Source organism: Amborella trichopoda, chromosome 11 (assembly GCF_054954075.1).
Source record: "Amborella trichopoda isolate Santa Cruz 75 chromosome 11, AtrichopodaSantaCruz75HAP2 v2.0, whole genome shotgun sequence".
Taxonomy (NCBI): domain Eukaryota; kingdom Viridiplantae; phylum Streptophyta; class Magnoliopsida; order Amborellales; family Amborellaceae; genus Amborella; species Amborella trichopoda.
In genome coordinates, this window is record NC_142346.1 from 7,798,576 (window position 1) to 7,818,878 (window position 20,303).

General features: G+C 36.5%; 1 protein-coding gene and 2 long non-coding RNA genes across 5 annotated transcripts; 2 read left to right on the forward strand and 1 right to left on the reverse strand.

Annotated features, from left to right (window-relative positions):
• Positions 1–1,602: 1,602 nt before the first annotated feature.
• On the forward strand, positions 1,603–6,033 carry LOC105421443 (uncharacterized). Of its 3 annotated transcripts, none has more exons than XR_016045017.1 (3): positions 1,603–2,075; positions 5,258–5,488; positions 5,625–6,033. It is a non-coding gene; the product is annotated as an uncharacterized LOC105421443 (long non-coding RNA). The 3 variants fall into 3 exon arrangements; XR_002282645.2 differs by having other exon boundaries at positions 1,649–2,075; positions 5,258–5,505; XR_002282644.2 differs by lacking the exon at positions 5,258–5,488 and having other exon boundaries at positions 1,644–2,075.
• A 364-nt stretch (positions 6,034–6,397) lies between these two features.
• Positions 6,398–10,701, reverse strand: LOC148779717 (uncharacterized). Its single transcript, XR_016045018.1, has 3 exons — positions 9,606–10,701; positions 9,133–9,190; positions 6,398–6,997 (listed from the first exon to the last, which is right to left on the reverse strand). It is a non-coding gene; the product is annotated as an uncharacterized LOC148779717 (long non-coding RNA).
• Positions 10,702–12,423: 1,722 nt separating this feature from the next.
• On the forward strand, positions 12,424–16,658 carry LOC18444382 (small ribosomal subunit protein uS3x). Its single transcript, XM_006854555.4, has 6 exons — positions 12,424–12,583; positions 13,034–13,181; positions 13,712–13,883; positions 15,704–15,758; positions 15,850–15,981; positions 16,275–16,658. The coding sequence occupies exons 1-6, from the start codon at positions 12,554–12,556 to the stop codon at positions 16,437–16,439; spliced, it is 702 nt and encodes a 233-aa protein (XP_006854617.1). The 5' UTR covers positions 12,424–12,553; the 3' UTR covers positions 16,440–16,658.
• The last annotated feature ends 3,645 nt before the right edge of the window (positions 16,659–20,303 follow it).

A 20,303-nucleotide genomic window follows, 5' to 3' on the forward strand; every position in this document is an offset into this window, starting at 1 on the left:
GGAAACTTGAAGAGGGAGCTCTAGGTTGGGGTGTGCCCCCCTTCTCTGTAACTAGGTTGGGGCGTGCCTGTTAGAGAGATATTGGAGAGAGATAGAAAACCCTTAGAGAGAGAAGAGATAATAGTTGTGTAGAAATTTATGAGGTAGGAGAGCCTCCTTTTATAGATGTTTTATGCTTTAGGGTTTGCCATAATTCATAAGATCAAATCCTGATTGTCGATCTTGGAGACTTGTGGGGTGAGAGATGTGAGTCATCAATTTCTTAGATCCACCATCATGATTCTAAAAAAAGTACAAGAACTTTATCCTCTATTTCCTAAACATATTCCCATCATAATAATTAAATACAAAAAATATCACTTTACTTTCTCTTATAATAAATATTCATTACTTATTCTTTAATCAAGCCTTCTTGATTCACAAGACATTCTAAAACTATTTATTTCATTCCATATGCAAGAGGCTTCGCACCTAATTTAGGAAAGCCAACGAATATGGAGATCCCCTTACAATATTTAGTAACAGGTCACCTCCTCATGGACGGGGTGTGCCACCCATTGTAGCCGCTCATGGTCCCCACCCAGTCCCACAAAAATATTCAATGCGCCCCATGTGTAATGGTAGATCCCACATATTTTTAGAAATAATAAATTTTGATTTTTAGATTTGCCAAATTTTTTAATTTATTTAAAACTTTAGAAAATGAATTTCTCTCTATTTATAAATCCAAATGATAAAATTAAAATATTAGAAGATTCACAAAAATTAAAATAAATATTCTAAAAATTAAATAACATAAAATAAATTAAATTAAATTAATTTTGATGGGAATCGGATCCTTATAGATTTAAAATTTTATTAATACACAAGAGCATTCCACCTTCAATCGTGGACCACGATCCACACTAGCTTTTCTAAACTGACTCAGCGATTTCCATGACCCAAAGTACACCACGGAGGCTCATGATTGGACCACCAAAGTCAATCAATGGGCTATGGAACGTAATTCCAATATGTGGATTTTAGGTACTCCCCCAAAGACAAAATCATGATCCGCTACACCATGTTGCAACCACGACACTGTGACAAATAGGGGTAATCTCTCACACATGTACACGCTCCACCCTCAATGGTGGAATTTTATCTCAATACAGCTATCTATGTACATGTCGTGTAATGATACAACGATGAGATTTAACCCTTGTCTCTATAGGCAATCCATCACTCACAAGGGTGACACAATCCCTCGGCTCTCATTCGGGCATACTTTAACCTCATTAAGGGCAACCCACTAAATCAATCTCGATTGTAACTTTATGCCTAGTTACCTTGGGTTTTTCATAACTCGGTTGGCCTAGCACGTTGAGCCGTATTCGAGTCTCGACAAATAACATTTACTTGGTATGGTTCACACAAGGACCACACTCCCACTGAGTTTATGTTTCACTATATAAAATGCTTATACAAACTCTCATAAATCTTTTAATGATCACATAAAAGTGGCAATAATAAAAATATATATATATATATATAAAAGTCTTTCGAATGAACAGTATTTTCACCTCCTTATATCCACTGTCCTTTCAAATTAAATGAAATCCTACGGCTTTGATTCGCTTTAAAAATCCCTCGCGTCATTGCCTGAAAAGCTTCAAACCCCAATAAATTTCAACCATACCCCTTCCTCCTGCGTGCTCTGTGAACTAGAGAGCTTCACTGAGAAGCTCCCTCTCTCTCGCTCGCTATCATCTCTCCTAGCAGCTACAACTTCTCTGCGTCCTCTCTCTCGAAATTTCACCAGCTCTCCCTCCTCATTTGCTCTAAGAATTTCAACCATACCCCCTCCTCCTGCGTGCTCTGCAAACCAGAGAACTTCATTGAGAAGCTCCCTCTCTCTTGCTCACCATCGTTTCTCCGAGCGGTTACAAATGCTCTGCATCATCTCTCTCTAAATTTCTGCTGCTTTACCTCCTCATTCACTCTAGTAAGCTTGTCGTGGTTGTTGGCATCTCAAGGAAGCAGTACGCTGAGAAAAACCCAACCCAATACGACTCATGATTAGGGCATTGAAATCGGTGAGTAACAAACAATTTTTTCTATTTATAGTTTGTAAATCACTAGAAAAATCCTAACTTTGATTTAGAAATTTAGTTCTCTAAGTAAAACCATAAAAATTCATGCTAAAATTTCAGTTCATTTTTCCCTCTTGCTGAAATTTGAGTTCATATATGGTTTTTTTTTTTTGGATTTAGCACAGGAAAGCATGACAATTGTTTGATTGCACTACAGGCCCCAAAAGGATGGGGTACTTCATCTAAGGACACTAATATTGGCACTGATTCGGTAGTTGGGCCTCGAGTAATCTGCATTTTAAAAAACATTTATCAGGCAGAATTGGGGATTACATGTGTGTATTGTGTGCAAGCATTTTATGTAAACAATAGAGTTAATGACCATAGAAAAATGGTTTAAAATCCCTCACGCACGAACAATTTCTTCAATTTATAGTATGTAAATCACCAGAAAAATGCTAACTTTGATTTGGAAAGTTAGTTTTCTGAGTAAAGCCTTAAAGTTTCCTGCTGAAATTTTAGTTCATTTTTTCCTCAGCATATATGGTTTTTTATTTTTTATTTTTAATCAATAAATAAATTTGTAAATAAAAAACTATGACAAAATCACATACCAAAATAGACAAAGATTATAATAACCAAAAAAAGGATTCCCATATCACTTATTTTCTATTACCTATTTTCCCCCGAATATTTGAATTTCTATGTTGTTAATGCTTGATTTATAGTCTATAATTCACCATAAAAATCATAGCTTTGAGTTCGAAATTTTATTTTATGAGTAAAACAAAAGAAATCCCTGCTAAAATTTGAGTTCATATATGGTTTTTTGTAAATCAATGAATAAATATGTAAATAAAAAATTATGACAAAATCACATAACAAAATGGACAACTATGGTTTTGAGAATGAACAATGGTTCTTGTTTATGCTTTTTATTTTTTGGAGTATTTGTATTTGACATTTTTTATTTATAGAATCCATGAAGGATTTTTTTTTTTTGAAGTATGATTCTTCTGTCATAGTTATATGTTCTCCTACTTGCTTCTTATTGTTGACCATATAAACGAAACAAATATATTATACATGTGTCATGGACGCCTCAACATCAGCATCTCCTTCCTCTCCTGTTGACATTACTAGTTTAGAAAATGGGCACAAGTGTGGTGCTCAAGCTTTTTATGATTTTCCATATGATAATGATATAGTTGCAATAGATGGAGAAGGAGATCCTATACTTATAGATGCAGAGGCAGCCCTAGCAAGAGGTGCACGTATCGAACTGGCAATGGGGATGGCATTTACTGACGAAGATGAAGCTTATGATTATTATAATAAGTACGTAAAATTTGTACGGTTTGTTATAAGAAAGGGAACGACCATACGGAAACATGGTGAAAAAATTGGTCAGATTATAGAATGTTGTAGGCAAGGTTTTCATAGTGAGATGTATGGTGGGAGTGAAAGTGCTAAGCCCCACACAAAATGTGGATGTTAGGCAAAGATCCGCATTGATCCGCATTAAGATGAATGAGAAGTAGAGATGTGTTATTGCGAAGTTTATAAAAGAACATAATCATATTCTCACAACGCCCAACAAGACTTGATTCATTCGCTCTCATTGAAAGATACCAAACACATTGAAAAAGGTGATTGACACATTGGAGTCGTCTATGGCTAAGTCTAGGTTACAATGGATTACCTTATTGAAGAGGCTGGTGGGGCAGAAAATGTCCCTTTCATTGAGAAAGACATTGAGAATCACCTAACTAAAAAGAGAAAACCACTGAAGGAATAGAGGGTAATGTTGTAATGAACTAGTTGCATACGAAGAAAGAATTGGACCCTAACTTCTTTTATAGAGTTCAACTTGATGAGATGGGGAGGTTATTTGGTGTTTTATAGGTTGTTTCAAAGTGTATATTGTTATACCAATTTTTTAATGACGAGGTAACCTTTAACACCACATACTAAACAAATGAATACAGTGTGCCCTTTGGCCCAATCCTTGGAGTTAATCATCACGCTAACACAATTTTCCTCGTATGTGCTCTCATCTTCAATAAGACTATAGAAACCTTCATTTGGTTATTTGAGAATTGGCTAGACGCAATGGGAGGCCGTCAACCAGATACAATTATCACTGATCAGGCTTTAGCTATAACAGCTGCAGTTAAGATAGTTTTCCCAAATACTAATCATCACTATTGCAAGTGGCACATCATAGGAAAGTTTAAAACACATCTTAGCCATGTTAAGCGTACGCACCTATTATTCTTAGAGGTATTAAAAAAGTGTATTGCAGCTTACACAGTTGAGCAGTTTGAGGCTGATTGGTTGGCTATGATTCAAAAATATGATCTTCAAGAGGAAAGCTGGCTCAAGTGGTTTTATGGTTGTCGCACTCAATGGGTTGATGGATACATAGCTGATAGGTTCACAACTGGCATGAAAACCACACAACAAAGTGAAGGGTTCAATTGTCATTTAAAGATGTATTTAACTTTTGGTACAAGTTTGCAAAAATTCATGAATGCTATTGAAAAGTTGCAAAATAAGAACTTCATCAAAGAACAAGAGAAAGACAATAAAGATCTTACATTCACACCTGTTCTAAAGACAACCTTCCTTATCGAGGAACATGCAGCAAAAATATACACTCAGAAAGTATTTAGAAAATTCTAAAAAGAGGTGGTAAGGTCCTCAAATTGCCTTAGCAAATTAATAGAAGGCAATGATGAATTTGCCAAACATAAGGTGAAAGACATTTGCGGTGTGCCAATCCCTAGGATGGTTACATTCATTGAATCAGGGAAGAAGTGTATATGCACATGTCAATTTTCTGAGCGTGTTGAAATCCCTTGTTCACATATGCCCAAAGTGTTCAACATGAGGAATGTATTGAAGATCCCATCTAATTACATTTTGAGCCGGTGGACAATGGATGCAAAGAAGGGTATCAAAGACAAATGTGGTGCTAGTAGTTTGACTATATCTAAATTTTCGAGTTTCATTCGACATCATGAGCTTTATGACCTTGTGAGAACAATTGTAGAGCTAGTATTAAAAAATGATGATCTATTTGAAAAAGTGAAGTTGGGTTTCTCCAAGTTAGTTAAGGAGGTCAATACAACAAGAGAGTCTTTGTCAAATACTCATGTACCATTAGCCTCCACTCATTGCAGTGCCGCAGAAGATGAAGTATGTGGCAGTATTAGATCAATTGATGCCTCCCCCTTTCTACTTGATCCACCATGTGCACGAGCAGTTGGACAACCAAGGACTAAAAGGATTAAACCTTCATGGAAGGAAGGGCCAAAAGCTTCTACACAAAAAAACAGTCAGAGGAAACGCCACCCGTTGGAAGGAATTGTAAAGTTTACAGTAAGAGTGGACATGACAGACGTAACTGTCAGGTGAGGGCCTGTGGGATGTAAGTGCTTCTTTGCTTTATGTATTACACATAATAAGCATAATTGTTTCTACTTAACTTTAGTTTTCATTTATCTTCTGTTTTACATATTAGACTTACAATACATCTTTCTCTTATAGAGCTACTAAGGACCTCAAACCGAGTTGAGGCCATGACAAATGAAAGGGCTGCAATTGCACGGAGGACATGACAAATTGCGAGACTGCATTCGCATTGAGGATATGGCAACTTACAGGGATTCATTTGCATATTTAAAGACATGTAAAAACCCATTTTTGGCCGTTGACTTTGGGGGTTATATGAATATTCAATGAATTTTGTGGGCATGTAAAAGACTTATTTATGAGGCATGTAAAGGACTTTACTAATTTTTTGAATTTTGGAGACATGTAAATACCCCTTTTTGTAGTTGACTTTGGGGATTATGTGAATATTCAATATTCATATAATTTTGCAGGCATATAAAGGACCTCTTTATGAGCAAATGTAAAAGTCCTCTTTATGGGACATATAAAGAACCCCATTTGATGACTTTTTGGTAACATATGTGTAACATGCCTTTCTTTTCCATGTATGTCATTCACGTGTGCAATGTGGGTTTACTTGGATAGTGAAATGCATTTATATACCCACAGTTCTTACTTTATTTTATTTTTTATGTTGAGCATTTGATACATTTGCACCTTTTATGGATAACCTGCTCCCTCTCACAGGCCTCGGATTTGAATGATCTCTCTCTCTCTCGTTGCAACTAAATAAATGAGCTTATGTTGTTTCATTGTAGCTGACAACCAGATCTCCCTCCCTCTCTCTCTCTCTCTCTCTCTCTCTTTGTTATTTTGTGTGTCTAAAACAAAAAAAGACAAACTAAATAATACTAGAAACCAAAGAATTTGATTCACAAAAGATTACCATTAATTAAACAACGACCAATTACAATCATTTACAAACCACTAGAAAGATACAAGGAGGTTAAACACCTCATGAAATAGGAAACAACCATATACAAATGAAGCTTACAAAAAGGTAACCCAAATGAGCTGACTCAGTAATTTATTTCGTTTTGCTTTTTCAAGTTTCACCCTTCTATTCGAATGATGTAGCGAAGGCCGTCCCTTTGAGCGTGTATTCAAAAGTTGTATTGATCTCTGAGAATGAGATTGAATGTGTGATGAACTTCTCCATGTGACAAAGCATCTTCTTCATGTATTTGTCGACAATAGATGGAAGATCAAAATGTGGCTTATAGTTTCCAAATAATATTTTTCATACTCTGACTACTTAAAGGCATTATAGTACTTTAAGGCATCCTGCAATACTTGCATCCTGGGAGACACTTATCCAACGCAAGAAATTTTGTGATGGGACCATCCTCCCCATGTTGGACAATAGCTAGAAATTTGCAATGCAAATGACCAGAGAACCAATACGCCGATTGCAGTTTCTTGAGCAACTCTGCTGCAGGCTTACTTCCTAGACTTTTCTCCCGAATCTGAAATTATTAACTGAGAACATGTCTAAATCCACAAAACAAAGTATAAGAAATCTTGCTTCCTAAAGACTTAATTGCAAGGGAGATATTGATATTCTTATGTAGGGATTCCCCAAGTTGCAATAATTCTCACATTGTGTTAGCTAAGAGAATGGAAAGTATGAAGCGTCAGATGGTATTTCATCAGAAAATCCATCAGCACTAGTACAGAAGGAAGAATTCTGTCATATTTTGATAAGAAAGAAAATAAACATTAGATATCCATACCAAAAGAGTTGAAAACAGAGAATTATATTGTAAAAAGAAAAAAGATAATAAAATAGATTATGTCAAATTCCACATGAAGTATTGAAAACTTTGAATGTAATAATAGGTGGAAATACTGTTGACGAGCTTTGTACTTGCTTTGATAGTTCATTATCAAAAGTTCATTGTCACAATAATCTACCATACAAATGAGTGAGCTGCATTAGAGAAATTTCTTTTAGAAAATAGTTAGAACATAAGCTAAACATGAACATTTTATGCCAGCAAATCTTCCTCAGTGGTTCAGCATGCCTTAACCGCTAGAGGAATGAAGGTCAAGAGTGAAAATAAATAAATAAGTGAAGAAATCAGAACAGGAAGATGATCCCAACATAGAACATATGATTACATTCAGGGCATATACTGTTTGCCCAAAAACCCCACTGTTTGATATATTTTGTATTGATACTGCCAAAGTCCATTGGCAATAAATTTTTCAATCTTAGTTTCATGGCTACTAAGCAGATTTTCAAGAAATTATGCCTCTTCTAGACCTAAAAAAACTGGCTTTGAGATACTCCAAGAATTGCTGAATTTTAGATGTAGAAATCTTATTTTTTACTATTTTTCCATAGAGTCAAGAAATAAAAGCCCATACATCTTGAGAGATTGGCTATTATCTCAAGAACATTCCCACAAGTGTCATTCAAGTTGGGAAAAGATTAATTGGACACACTTGTCATGAAATACAATTGAGTTCCTTGGGTCATAAGATACTCAGCAGATGAATAGACAAGGAACCAAGATAACCATTGAAAAGCACATTGCTGATCCAGCACTTAAATAGGAAAGCCAAGAAGCTACTCAAAGTCATCCACATCCAACACAGTTGATATAGGAAGCAAATCTTTAAAGATCTGCAGCAGCTGTTCACTCCAGAATAAGGGAAAAGAGCATCCATAGGGACATGTCATTATTCTATATCATTATTTTACGGTTGCCGTTCAATCTAACTTTCGTAAAAATGCTAGTCCTACAGAAGTGTAGGGAAGTCAGGCTCAACACTTCAATTTTTCTGAGTCACAATTAGGCTCAAGATTCTAACACTGTTTCATGCAGTCATGATTTTGTGCTTGAGAGAACATGGCACGAAAATATTGGTGTAAGTTTGCACATACTCTGGTCTAGAATCAGAGTTTGAGGGGTACTTGACGTATTTTTGCTTGTGCAGTGAATTTGACTTGCATGGTCTTCACAATATCTTTAAAGATTCACAATTTCCACTTGTTTCTAATGGAGGATATATATATTCATGGTACCCTATTTCTGCCACGTAATGATTGAAGAATGCCGCTGCAGAGGAGGTCATGCTTTCTCTTCCTTAATTCATATTCTCCTTTCCATCTTCATCTCCACCCATAATTCTCCTTTCCTAAAGTTTAGCAGCTGTATTGTGTTCTTGCTTCTCTTTCTCATTAGTGATGCCTAAAGCCTCGACACACACAATCCTTTACACAAGAAATTTCCAGGCTCTCCCATGTATCAAGCAAGGCAACAGATTGTCATTTTGCCATTTAGTGGAAAACAGTTTTTTCATATTGCAATGGAGATGCAATCTAAAGGCATAAACGTAGGAAAGTAATTTAAAATTCCAGGTTGAATATTTACACCTCCACAATCTTTTGCTTTCCTATGTGAAATATGAAACGAAAGAATAAAGCAACCTTCGTGGAACAAGTGAATGAATATTAAATAAATCAATACCAAAACGAATGTGTTGATATTATTATCAACTAATTTTGAATATGTAATATTTAAACAATAAATAAATAAAACACAATAAAATCAAAACTTGAGATTTATAATCATGTCCAGGGCACTGAATATACCTCAAGTGTAAGTACATAATACCTCTCTCTCAAGTGTCGAATAAGCTCCTTACAGTTCCTGTGGTCAGTGATGCCAAGAGGCCAATCATGTGAAATAAATATATCAATTTTCTCCTCAATTTGCATGAGCTAATAAACATCATATTGACGTACATGATATATAGACAGAATGTCATTGCTATTATAAGGAGTCCCCCCATAATATTCTACTCATTTGACAATATACCAGGTTACTTCAAGGGAAATACATGCTAAAACAACTATACAACCCCAATGGATTTTTAAAGAAATCAAAAACCAATTAAAGCACCATACCGCTCATAATCAAAACAACTCTCAGCGAACATGATGGAACAAAATTGAGCAGAAGAGGAGCTAACCTTACTACTATAAGAAAAATAATAGATGGTGCAGAGTATTACAAAATGATCAGTCAAGAAAGACCAAAATAGCAAGGCAACAATTTTACTTGCCTGAATAGTAATCGTATGCCTTATATATCCCAGAGAGTCCCCCAATACGAATGTCTCTGAATTTGACCACTCTAGCAAAGTCCAAGAAATATATGTTCGGTGCCGTCCATCCTCCATAATACCTAAGAGACCAAAGTGCCCTAATCCTGAGTCGTCTTGGGTTGGATTTTTCTTAGGGTGCTGCTTCCTTGAGATGTCTAAAGCCACAACGAGCTTACTAGAGAGAATGAGGAGGTAGAGCGGCTGAAATGTAGAGAGAGAGGACGCAGAGCATTTGTAATCTCGTGAAGAAATTGTGGCGAGCAAGAGAGAGAGAGCTTCATAGTGAAGCTCTCTGGTTCGCAGAGCACGCATGAGGATGGGGTATGACTGAAATTCCTAGAGCGAATGAGGAGGCAGAGCGACTGAAATTTAGAGAGAAAGGACGCAGAGCATTTATAGTCTCTCGGAGAGACGATGGCGAATGAGAGAGAGGGAGCTTCTCGGTGAAGCTCTCTGGCTCGCAAAGCACTCCGGAGGAAGGGGTATAGTTGAAATTTATGGGGGTTTGAAACTTTTCAGCCAATGGCATTAGGGAGTTTCAAAGCGAAGAAGAGCCCTACGATTTCATTTAATTTGAAAGAAAGGACGGCGGATATAAGAAAGCAAAAATATTGTTCCTTATTGCTTCGGAAGAAAATACTGTTCTTTATCGCTTATAGACCTTCGGAAGACTTTTATATATATATATAAAAAAAAAAACGAGAGAGGGGTTACAGATAGATACTGAGAGAAATGGGAGGCATGGGATGCATAAAAACACCGGGAGAGTGTGATTCTTTATTGTTGTTGGTTTAGCAACCAGGGAGGAGTGAGTGTAGGATTGGGGACCGGGAGGAGGTATGGGAAGAGAGAGAGAGAGAAAAATAATTGTACCTGTAATGTGAGAGAAGAGATGCACTACCTATTTGTCGTTGTGAAATTTGATGGCAAGAGGTGTCAGAGAGAGGGGGCTTCGTGTTGCTGAGAAATTTGGAGGTAAGAGGGGGCAGGAGGAAGTGAGAGAGAGAGGATTTTCTCCCTGGTTCAGTAAGGGGGAAGAGAGAGCATGGATGACAGAAAAAAACAGCAAAAAAAGTTATCTTTATAGGAAAATAAAGGAGAAGTACTATCACCGTCAACTTCGATACGAGTAACATTTAAATTGTATCTCGAGATTTGGATCAAAATCCAACAAGTCCAATAAAATCATTACTCTTATTTATTTATTTAAGATTAGCTGGATATTACAGACATCGCCCAAATGTTGATGTCTTATAAATAGTCATAAATTTTACAGGAGAGAGCATATACCTCAAGGAGTTTATAATCTTTGAATCATATTTGTATTTGCTTTTTTATATGAGATTTTATGATATTGTTATTTACCTTTAGTACAAGAGTGTCATAATTATTTATAATTATCCAAATGTGAAATCTAATAGCTTGGTTATGTTATAAGGTTAAAAAAAACTTCTTTTGAAGTTTGAGTATGGTCATAAAATGAATGCTACCATTCAATTTTACATCCAACCGTCAATATTAAATATGACCACCTTTACCAAAAATAAATGGTCTCATTATATACATTTTCAAAATATTATACGAGGTGTCAACCTAATATAATTTAGGGGTGGCAACAAGTCGGGGGCTACTGGACTTGGACCTAGACTAGACCCGGGACCTAAATAGATTGAGACCCGTACCCAGGCCTGGACCCTATAGGTCCAGGGTACCCGTGCCTGAACTTGTACTCGGATGAGGTTATGGACCCGAGACCCAGACCCATTCACAAAAATTCAGGCTATGAAACCCTAGACCAGAAATTCTAGCTAAATTCAGGTCGTGAAACTAAAACCCTAGACCAAAAATTTGTGGGCTCTCTCTCTCCAATTGGGTCTCAAAATGGTGGCCATGAAAATGGGTCTAAGAGATCGATTTGGGTTAAGCTAACCTTGATAGGAAGATTCACGAGGCTCATTTGGAGAAGATTGAGGATTGGGCATTGTTCAAAGAAGTTTCGTAGGCTGAGAATTTCGCAAAAGCACAGTTCCGGCCATTGTGTCCATTGAGCTCTGGCTACCTTCAAAACCTCAAAGTTTGAGCTTTCCCATGGCCAGCTGTGAAGCCAAAGAAGTAACGGCCAAGGCGGTGGCCATAGAAATGGATCCCCTTCACTTTGCCGGAAAAACACGGTTTCGGCCATTGTGTCCATCGAGCTCCAGCTACCTTCAAAACCTCAAAGTTCTAGCTTTTTCTAGGCCTCTTGTGAAGCCAAAGAACTTACAAACCTCGAGCTCAACATATAAATTTATATATATATATATATATATATATAATAAATACGGGTTGGGTTTAATGAATTTACCCGACTTATGCCGGGTCCATAAAAATGGATGCATACCGTACCCGCTAGATGCAAATACTGGACCCAGGACCCGTGGCAAGTATATACCTGGTGAGTCCCACGCTGATCCCGGATCCGGGTCCATTGCCCTCCCCAGTATAATTGAAGCATAAGGTTGCCGATGGGATGCCTATGCCTACTTGTCATGTATTTTATGGATAGTATGATATGTGAACATCACCTTTAAATAGTATGCGGCTACCCATAGCTTGGAGAATAGTATGGGAGTAGAAGGCATCAACGTCGCATCATTTCATTGATGGTTAGAGATTGATTCCCAGGAAATAACCTACTGTCGATCTATCATCATTGAAGCCAACGATGGGACGGTGATAACGCTCCGACAACATTGTTTCGATGACCTGACCAAATGGTATCTTGCTAAAATAATTTAGGGTTTCAAATCAGTAGCGTTACTGCACAAATTTGGTGTAAGGGTTTTGTTGAGGACTCTGGTTTTAAGGAAAGAAACCTTGGCTTGGAGACCCAGAAGCCCTTTGTCTTCTTCTGAAGCTTCTTCACCATGGTGACTCAAATAAGCAAGAAGAGAAAGGTCCCTAAATACCATTTTTATTGGATCCTGATTTACATTTTTGTTTTCCTTTTTTTTTTTTTTTCTGTTAACTATTACGAAAGGTTGGTGATATTTCAATTTATTCATTGAAAATTAGGATTTTTGATGTTTCAGTTCCTTCTTTATAGATTAAGTTTTTTGGGCTTCATATCATTATTTTGAAATTAGGGTATTGTGTTCTCCATTGAATTGTTACTTTATTCGTGAGAAAATGGCTTCCATTTTGTGCATAGTTTCAAATCTATATTTGCACCTGATTTGCTTCTCTATTGGTGATCTAGGATTATCTAATATTTCTCTTTTCCTTAATTTTTGACGAATTTTGTTGGACTTGAATTAGGGAATCTCTTATCTGGACCTGCTTATTTTCCCTTTAACATTTGTTGCTATGGTTTTCAATTGAAGTTTAATTGTTTTTTTTTCTTGCAGTTTGTTGCAGATGGCGTATTCTTTGCTGAGCTTAATGAAGTCCTCACCAGAGAATTGGCAGAGGATGGGTACTCAGGTGTGGAAGTTAGGGTTACACCTATGCGCACTGAGATCATCATTAGGGCAACCAGGACCCAGAATGTGCTTGGTGAGATTTCTTCTTTTCAATTCCTTCATTGCTATGATTGCTTTATCTTCTTTTGCTCTCTATTTTTGCTTGTATGGTATTTTATGGTGATTTAAAATGTGGATGACATTTAGTGGGTTGCATCATAGACTACAACATATCTTTCTTAATTGATAGTTAATCCGGGAGTGTTGTTTGATTGATGAGGGTTTTGGGGTTTTACACTAGATTGTTGTATTTACTTGTGATAATTTCTTACCTTCTGTTTCTTTTTTGGCTTGGTTTTTAATTCCAGCTTTATTGAAATAGAAGCTGTTATATTGAGTTACAGGGTAAAATGCATCATTTTCTATACAGTCAATTATAAAGTGTTATTTGATTCTGTTTTGGTAGGCATGGAGTGTTATTTGATGTTTGAAGCTTTGTGTTTGCAGGGGATAAGGGTAGTGCATGATTTTCTTTTCTAGTATAATCAATTACTGAGTGTTACTAGATTCTTTTTTTGATAGGCGGGGACTGTCATTTGAGTTTTTGAGGTTTTGGTTTTACAGGGGAGAAGGGTAGAAGGATTAGGGAGTTGACATCTGTGGTTCAAAAAAGGTTTAATTTTCCTGAGAACAGTGTGGAATTGTACGCTGAGAAGGTGAACAATAGAGGCCTATGTGCTATTGCACAAGCTGAGTCTCTGCGCTATAAGCTCCTCGGAGGTCTAGCAGTTAGGCGGTATGTATCAGGCTATCAGTTTGGATTTGCGTTTTCTTCAATAGAATTTTATGTGAGAATTTCATGCTTGTTTGTTTATGACGGATCTGTTTTGATTCTAGATTGAATCTTTTGTTGCCATATGTTGGTGATATGCATGTGTGGTAGGTAAATCATAGTCTTTGGAGATGTCTCATAAGAGAAGTACAGAGCCCTTTGATGTATGTTCATCTGAATCTTGTAATCTCGTCAAAACCCTCAACAATCTTAAAAGGCCCAACGAAAATTCTGATGTTCTGCATTCATATGCTTTCTGCCGTCAACTTTCTTTTAATGCCCTGCTACCACGCATCTTCAGATTGACTTAAAATATAGTCCTTTTGAACTAGAAAATAGGTTGATAAGCTTCGAAAGCGGGGGTTTTCTGTGCAATCTTTTAGAATCTGAGTGCATAATTTCCTGTTCTTATTTTTGTTCCCTCATAAAACCCAATACATTGCTCATCAATTTGCATAGAAAAATTGTACAACTTTGTCCTTGTCACTTCATGTTCTTAGAAAGATTCCTGATAGATTTAAGCATTGAATCTATGTAATTGTAGTTTCAAGCACATGGATCCCATGTAATGTTTTCTTTTTCCACAAACATCCTCTGCAGTTCGTTACCTCCTCTGTACAGTTAACATATTAAAAAAAATCCTCTGCAGTAGCACATAAATGGAATATTGTGTCATTACGATTTGTGCTAGTTTTTTGTCCTTTTTGTTTCCCAGCTATTCAACTATGTGTCCATATTCTAAAAGAAAAGTTTGTGCACGTTGTTGTATGCTGACCATCTCAAGATAATTGATTGCAGTCTCCACTTAGCTGCCCACATTTATCCTTCCTTAAATCTTCCTTTGGTTCTTGTTATTCTTAGATTCGCATGTTCCTTTGTTGTTTGTTGCTCTTAGATATGTTGATAGTCTACATTACAAAGACATGGGTACAAGTGTTGGCATCGGATATGGAAACGAGTGTCAAAAATCCAACCCCAGAATTGGCCTCTATGGCACTACAGATCCATACATCATTTAAAGCATGGGAGGTGGTGGGATTTTAGATGGAATTAGGTATTTTCATGGTTCCATTTCAACAAGAAAAACATCAAGCATAAGAGGGCCTAAGGCCATGTTTGATTGCACTCAGTACCGTAATAATTTCAGAATATTGGGTTATTAAATTGATTAAGATTTGAAATAATGTGTTTAACAGCCCAAAATTATATGTTACGCAATCCGGATAATAGACTGCTATTAGGATTTCTCTAGCTTTAGTGTGACCTAAATTTTTCCCCATCCTAATGACAATATATTGCAGCATTCCATTTTTCCGTCACCCAAAGTCTGCTAGATTCAGTCCACACATCTAACCCCCCCGCCCCCTTTTCCCACTCTCTCTCTACCTTCTGTGTCTGTCTTGTCTCTTGTCAAAAAACCGTCCACAACTGCAGTACGCTCCATGTCATGAAAATGCAGGGTTATTTCAGTAATTTGACCGAATCGTTTTTTATCAGGTTTTTCATGTATGTTTAACAAGGTAGCATTGCTATTTGTGCCTCAAGCTTCTTTTTTAGCATGCTTCTTTCTTGTTGGTCTAATATTATATCCAGCAATTCAAGAGTTTTCAACTTCCTGAATAGTCACTTGTTTTGTATCATTTCGTGAAGTGCTTGCTAGTTGATTTGCTTAATGGGCCATGATGCATAGACAAGAGCCTATTCATCCTTTTGATCATCTTCTGTTTCCTGGAAATTCTGAATGTGAACTGATTGATTGGAAATATAATGTTCCCATTTTTCAGGGCTTGTTATGGTGTTCTTCGTTTTATCATGGAGAGTGGTGCTAAAGGATGTGAGGTCTGTATATAAAAAACCATTCTCTTCATATGCTTATTGCAATGGTTTTCTAATAGGAGAATTTAAATCTGACATATTGGGTTCTTTACAGGTTATTGTAAGTGGGAAACTCAGGGCACAGCGTGCAAAGTCCATGAAGTTCAAGGATGGGTACATGATCTCTTCGGGCCAGCCAGTTAATGAATACATTGACTCAGCTGTGAGGCATGTCTTGCTAAGACAGGTGAGGAATCTGTTTCCTCTTTGCGGAAAATGAGATTTTATTTAAATAGAAAAAGAAAAATACAGCTAGTCTGATGCGACGATAACAAATAATTAACATGTTTAGATACACCCATGATATGTCATGTTTTCCTGTATGTGTGTGTGGTACTGTGTATAAACCCTGTTCAGATTTACTCATGATATCTATTTTTGTTTTTTCTGGGTGGGTGATTGGGTGTGTTTGAGAGAGAGGGAGAGACGGAAGGAGGTTATTACCTATAAGCATTATTTGTTGTTTTTCTTTTGTACCAGGGTGTTCTTGGAATCAAGGTGAAGATCATGCTGGATTGGGATCCAAAGGGCAAACAAGGTCCAACAACACCTCTTCCTGATCTGGTCACTATACATACCCCAAAGGAGGAGGAGGAATACGCAAGGCCACCTCTTATGGTCACAGAAACCGAGGCTATGGCATAAGGCCGTCTCTTCTCAACTTCTGTTTTCTTGTTGGATTTTCCCCAAGTGGTCTTGGTTTTGTTTGCTTCCTTCTTCCTTTTTAGAGTTCTTGTTAAACTTTACTCGTTTTAGTAGGAGGAAATTATTTGAGTGTTCAGTTTCTATGTATTTTGATGGCCTTCACTATTGGTATTTTTTGACGATTTAATGCCCATAAGGTTTCAGAATTAACTTCCAGCACTAGTATGTGTTATCATAAATCATAGTCCTATATTACTCAATATTGTTTGAGAATAACAGAGACCTTAAATGATCCCTTATCGAGTCAGACATGTTCAGAAAGAGATGAATTGTAAAGGGAGGAGTTGTAAAGAGTGTAGTTTGGATGGTTTCTTTATGCTTCCTTTGCTCTTTTCCCTGTGTAGATTTCCATGTTAGTAACCTTTTGACTGTCTCTTAGGGAACCCTTGATTGTGGAATTAGGAATTTTAATTATTGATATAACACTCAACATCATGTATATAGTTGGTTTGATATAAAATAATTTAATACAATGACAAAAATTGGAAAAAAATAGGCAAAGATTAGAATCATATTACAAACACATGATTTATATGGTTCACTTTGAAGCACTAGGTCTATTATATAATAAATCTCTCTTTAAGCATCAGTAAAAACCTGCTAACCTTACCATATAAACTTGCTCTCCAAACCTAACAAAATGGTTGGTCAATTGTCTTTCACCAGGCTACACCACTGCAGGAAAGAGAATCTTAAGAGCACCAACTCGAACTTATTGGAATACTACTTCCCTTTCTTAGAGGTCATGCTTGTCTACAATAAGTCATCCTTCACTCTCGAGTTACTAATCTCTCAAGCCAATCATTCCCATAAGTCATAATAGGGTGGCCCTAAAAAGGGATGAGTGATGCTGCCTGGATCCCTTATATAGATATACTCGAGTTTTCTCTTGCTTTTGAAGACTCATTTTTTTCCCTTTTATCCAAATACCATAATACCAGTGTTTGGATAAAATATAGAAGTACTTTTAATGTTTCAATAAAATATTAGAGTGGTGATTTTGGCTATCCCAAAATCTTAAATCTCGTACATTGATTGTGAAATCACCTTAAATTGCCTTGCGGCCCTCCATCGGTTGGCTTTCTTGGTTTTCTCCTTTCAGCTCCCATTGTGGAATTTTCACATACACCATGCCTTCATGGTTTTCCACCCCAAATTATATATCCATTTAAATTGGTTGTGTTTTCCTCTAACCAAAACATAAAACATAGCTCTATACACACCTTCTGTTTTGTGTTTTGAAACCAATCGTACGTTTCCTTGGGATCCCCTTCCTAGTTGAACTAGGCACCTTAATTAGTGAGATCCTACACATTACACACCTTCTGTTTTGTGTTTTGAAACCAGTCGTACGTTTCCTTGGGATCCCCTTTCTAGTTGAACTAGGCACCTTAATTAGTGAGATCCTACACAAGACCAAGTGCATAGTTGGTAAGGGAAATAAGTGAATAAGATGTAAAAAATTGTGAGAAATAAAGCAAACATAAAAATTACACGCATGATTTACATGATTCTCCCTAAAATGCTATGTCCATGACCTCAATAAGTAAAAATATATTGTTTCAATGAATATTATAGTTTTAAGTTACAATCGGAATATCATTCTTTGAACAGCAGCAAAATCTTCGGTGATCTTCCCTTCTAAACACGTACTCCCAACTGAACATCACTGTTAAATCCACTTCATTTTTCACATTGCTAGACCGCCACCAAGATACTTTTATCTACAAGTGAAAGTGAACTTACTGAAAACCCCAGGAGTACCCTCTTTTTCTCGGAGGTCATACTCCTCTCATGGAAATTCTCTCTCTCTATAGAAGTCGTCATAACCCATAATAATCCAAGAAAAATAGTAGACATCATTTGGCAATCACCAGACCTAACGCCCATTAGTGTGTCCTATCTCATACCCAGAGTAAGCATAGTCTTATCTTAAGCTAGAGAGAGAGAGGGGGGTAGATAGCAGCCTAGAGAGAGAGAATGTGTAGCACGTTTGGCTCAGGGAGAGAGTGTGTAGCCTATTGTGTCAGCCTCCTGTGATCGCCATTGAAAGCACAATGGAGTTCATGGGTGATTTTTTATTACTATTAATTTTTCATATTTTAACATTGAAAATGGAGGGTGTGACGTTATGTTAAGGCATCTCCCCCCTTAACCACCGATGTATAATTGCCCAATTACTCTGGAAAAATGGGTAGAAACATTTAAAACCAGAAGAGTACCGTCCAGGAAAAAAAGTTCGATTTTTAGTACTAAGATATCTAGATCTGACTGTCCAATTTGTGGCAATCATAAGGTATGGATTTTTCAAATAGTACAGTGGGTGTGAGGACTAGGTTGTTGGGTCGACCTGACGAGATCGGAGTTTGACCCATTTGACCTTGACACAACTTGGGTCAGGATCATATTGGATCAGGTCGAGCAGTTGGGTCAACCCGAACTGAGCCGACCTGGTATATATTTGTATAAGATATATAAATAATATCAATTTTATACTATAAAACATAAACAATATATTTAAAGTTATAGAGCTAGACCAAACCTAAATCTGGTATGCGAACCGGACGGAATCAAATGACAACTCTTAGGTACGGTTTAGGCTAGTCACTTAATTGGCATCGCAAATTTTGGTATCACGGCAATACTCCGACGCCACAGCCCGCCCGAGGGAGCAAATAAACACTCTGATCTTGCGGTAACCTATTATCTTTGCCATTAATTGAGTCCAGCGTTTGAAAAGTCGGGGCGAGTCGAACCGGACTCGTTCGAGTTCGACTTGGGAATCGACAATCCCGTGTCGGTTTTAGCATCCGATTCTACACGGAAGACATCACATGCACACACACTCGAGAATCGGCGACCTTGTGCCGGTTCTAGCATCCTATTTTACACGGAAGACATCACATGCACATACAGTATCACGTGCGGCGACAAAATCACATAGCACATCACACGTAGGGTTGCCTCAGTGATTCGTGCATGTGCTTCACATCATATTACATAATTATTTACATAACAAAGTTGAATACCTATCTTTCGATGTGGAATAATTCCCAAACATCATTAAATGAGGACGGAATTTAAATATATTCTATTCATAGGCAACATATCATCATATGCGGTGAAGAGGTGTGATGGTTATGTCCTCTACTCTTTTCCTTGACCTCCCAAGGTCAAATCCCCTTGGGCGTTGTATAGCGATTAATTTTGTTGGGTGTTACATATTATATTAATTTTTATTGTATAGCGGTTAATTTTTGTTGTATCTAACGGTATAATTATTTTTATTGTAAATAATATAAAAGGCATAAAAAAATAAAAATAAAAATTTTATTCTATTTGAAATCTCTCTCTTTCTACTAACAATATCTTTCACTAAATTTATTCTAGAAACCTAAAAAATTAAATTTTTGAAAAATTAAAGGGTTATTTCAAAAATCTGTACGTATTTTATTCATTTTTACATTGATAACCAAATATTTTATTTTATTTATTAATTTTTATATTATAAATCATGTAATGTACTATTTTTCTTACAGTTGTCAATAATACATTTTAAATTAGATAATATTATAAAATATTTTGAATTTGTTATTATTTGTATAATAAAATAATTATAAAATGTAAACTAATAATTATAATTTTAGTATATAATATTATAATTAGTTAGGTTGTAATAATTTTGGATTATAATTAGTTAGGTTGTAATAATTTGGGTTTTTTTAGCAGATTAAGGTTTTTCGCCAAAACGAGATTTTAATGGCCATTCTTTCATTGATTTAGTCTACTCTTTATTATAGTCCA

Bases quoted from the DNA above. Each gene is read 5' to 3' on its own strand.
- LOC18444382 (XM_006854555.4), top strand. From the start codon at position 12,554: ATGGTGACTCAAATAAGCAAGAAGAGAAAG. The intron at 13,884-15,703 runs GTATGTATCAGG...CCCATTTTTCAG, and splicing joins GGAGGTCTAGCAGTTAGGCG to GGCTTGTTATGGTGTTCTTC. The intron at 15,982-16,274 runs GTGAGGAATCTG...CTTTTGTACCAG, and splicing joins GGCATGTCTTGCTAAGACAG to GGTGTTCTTGGAATCAAGGT.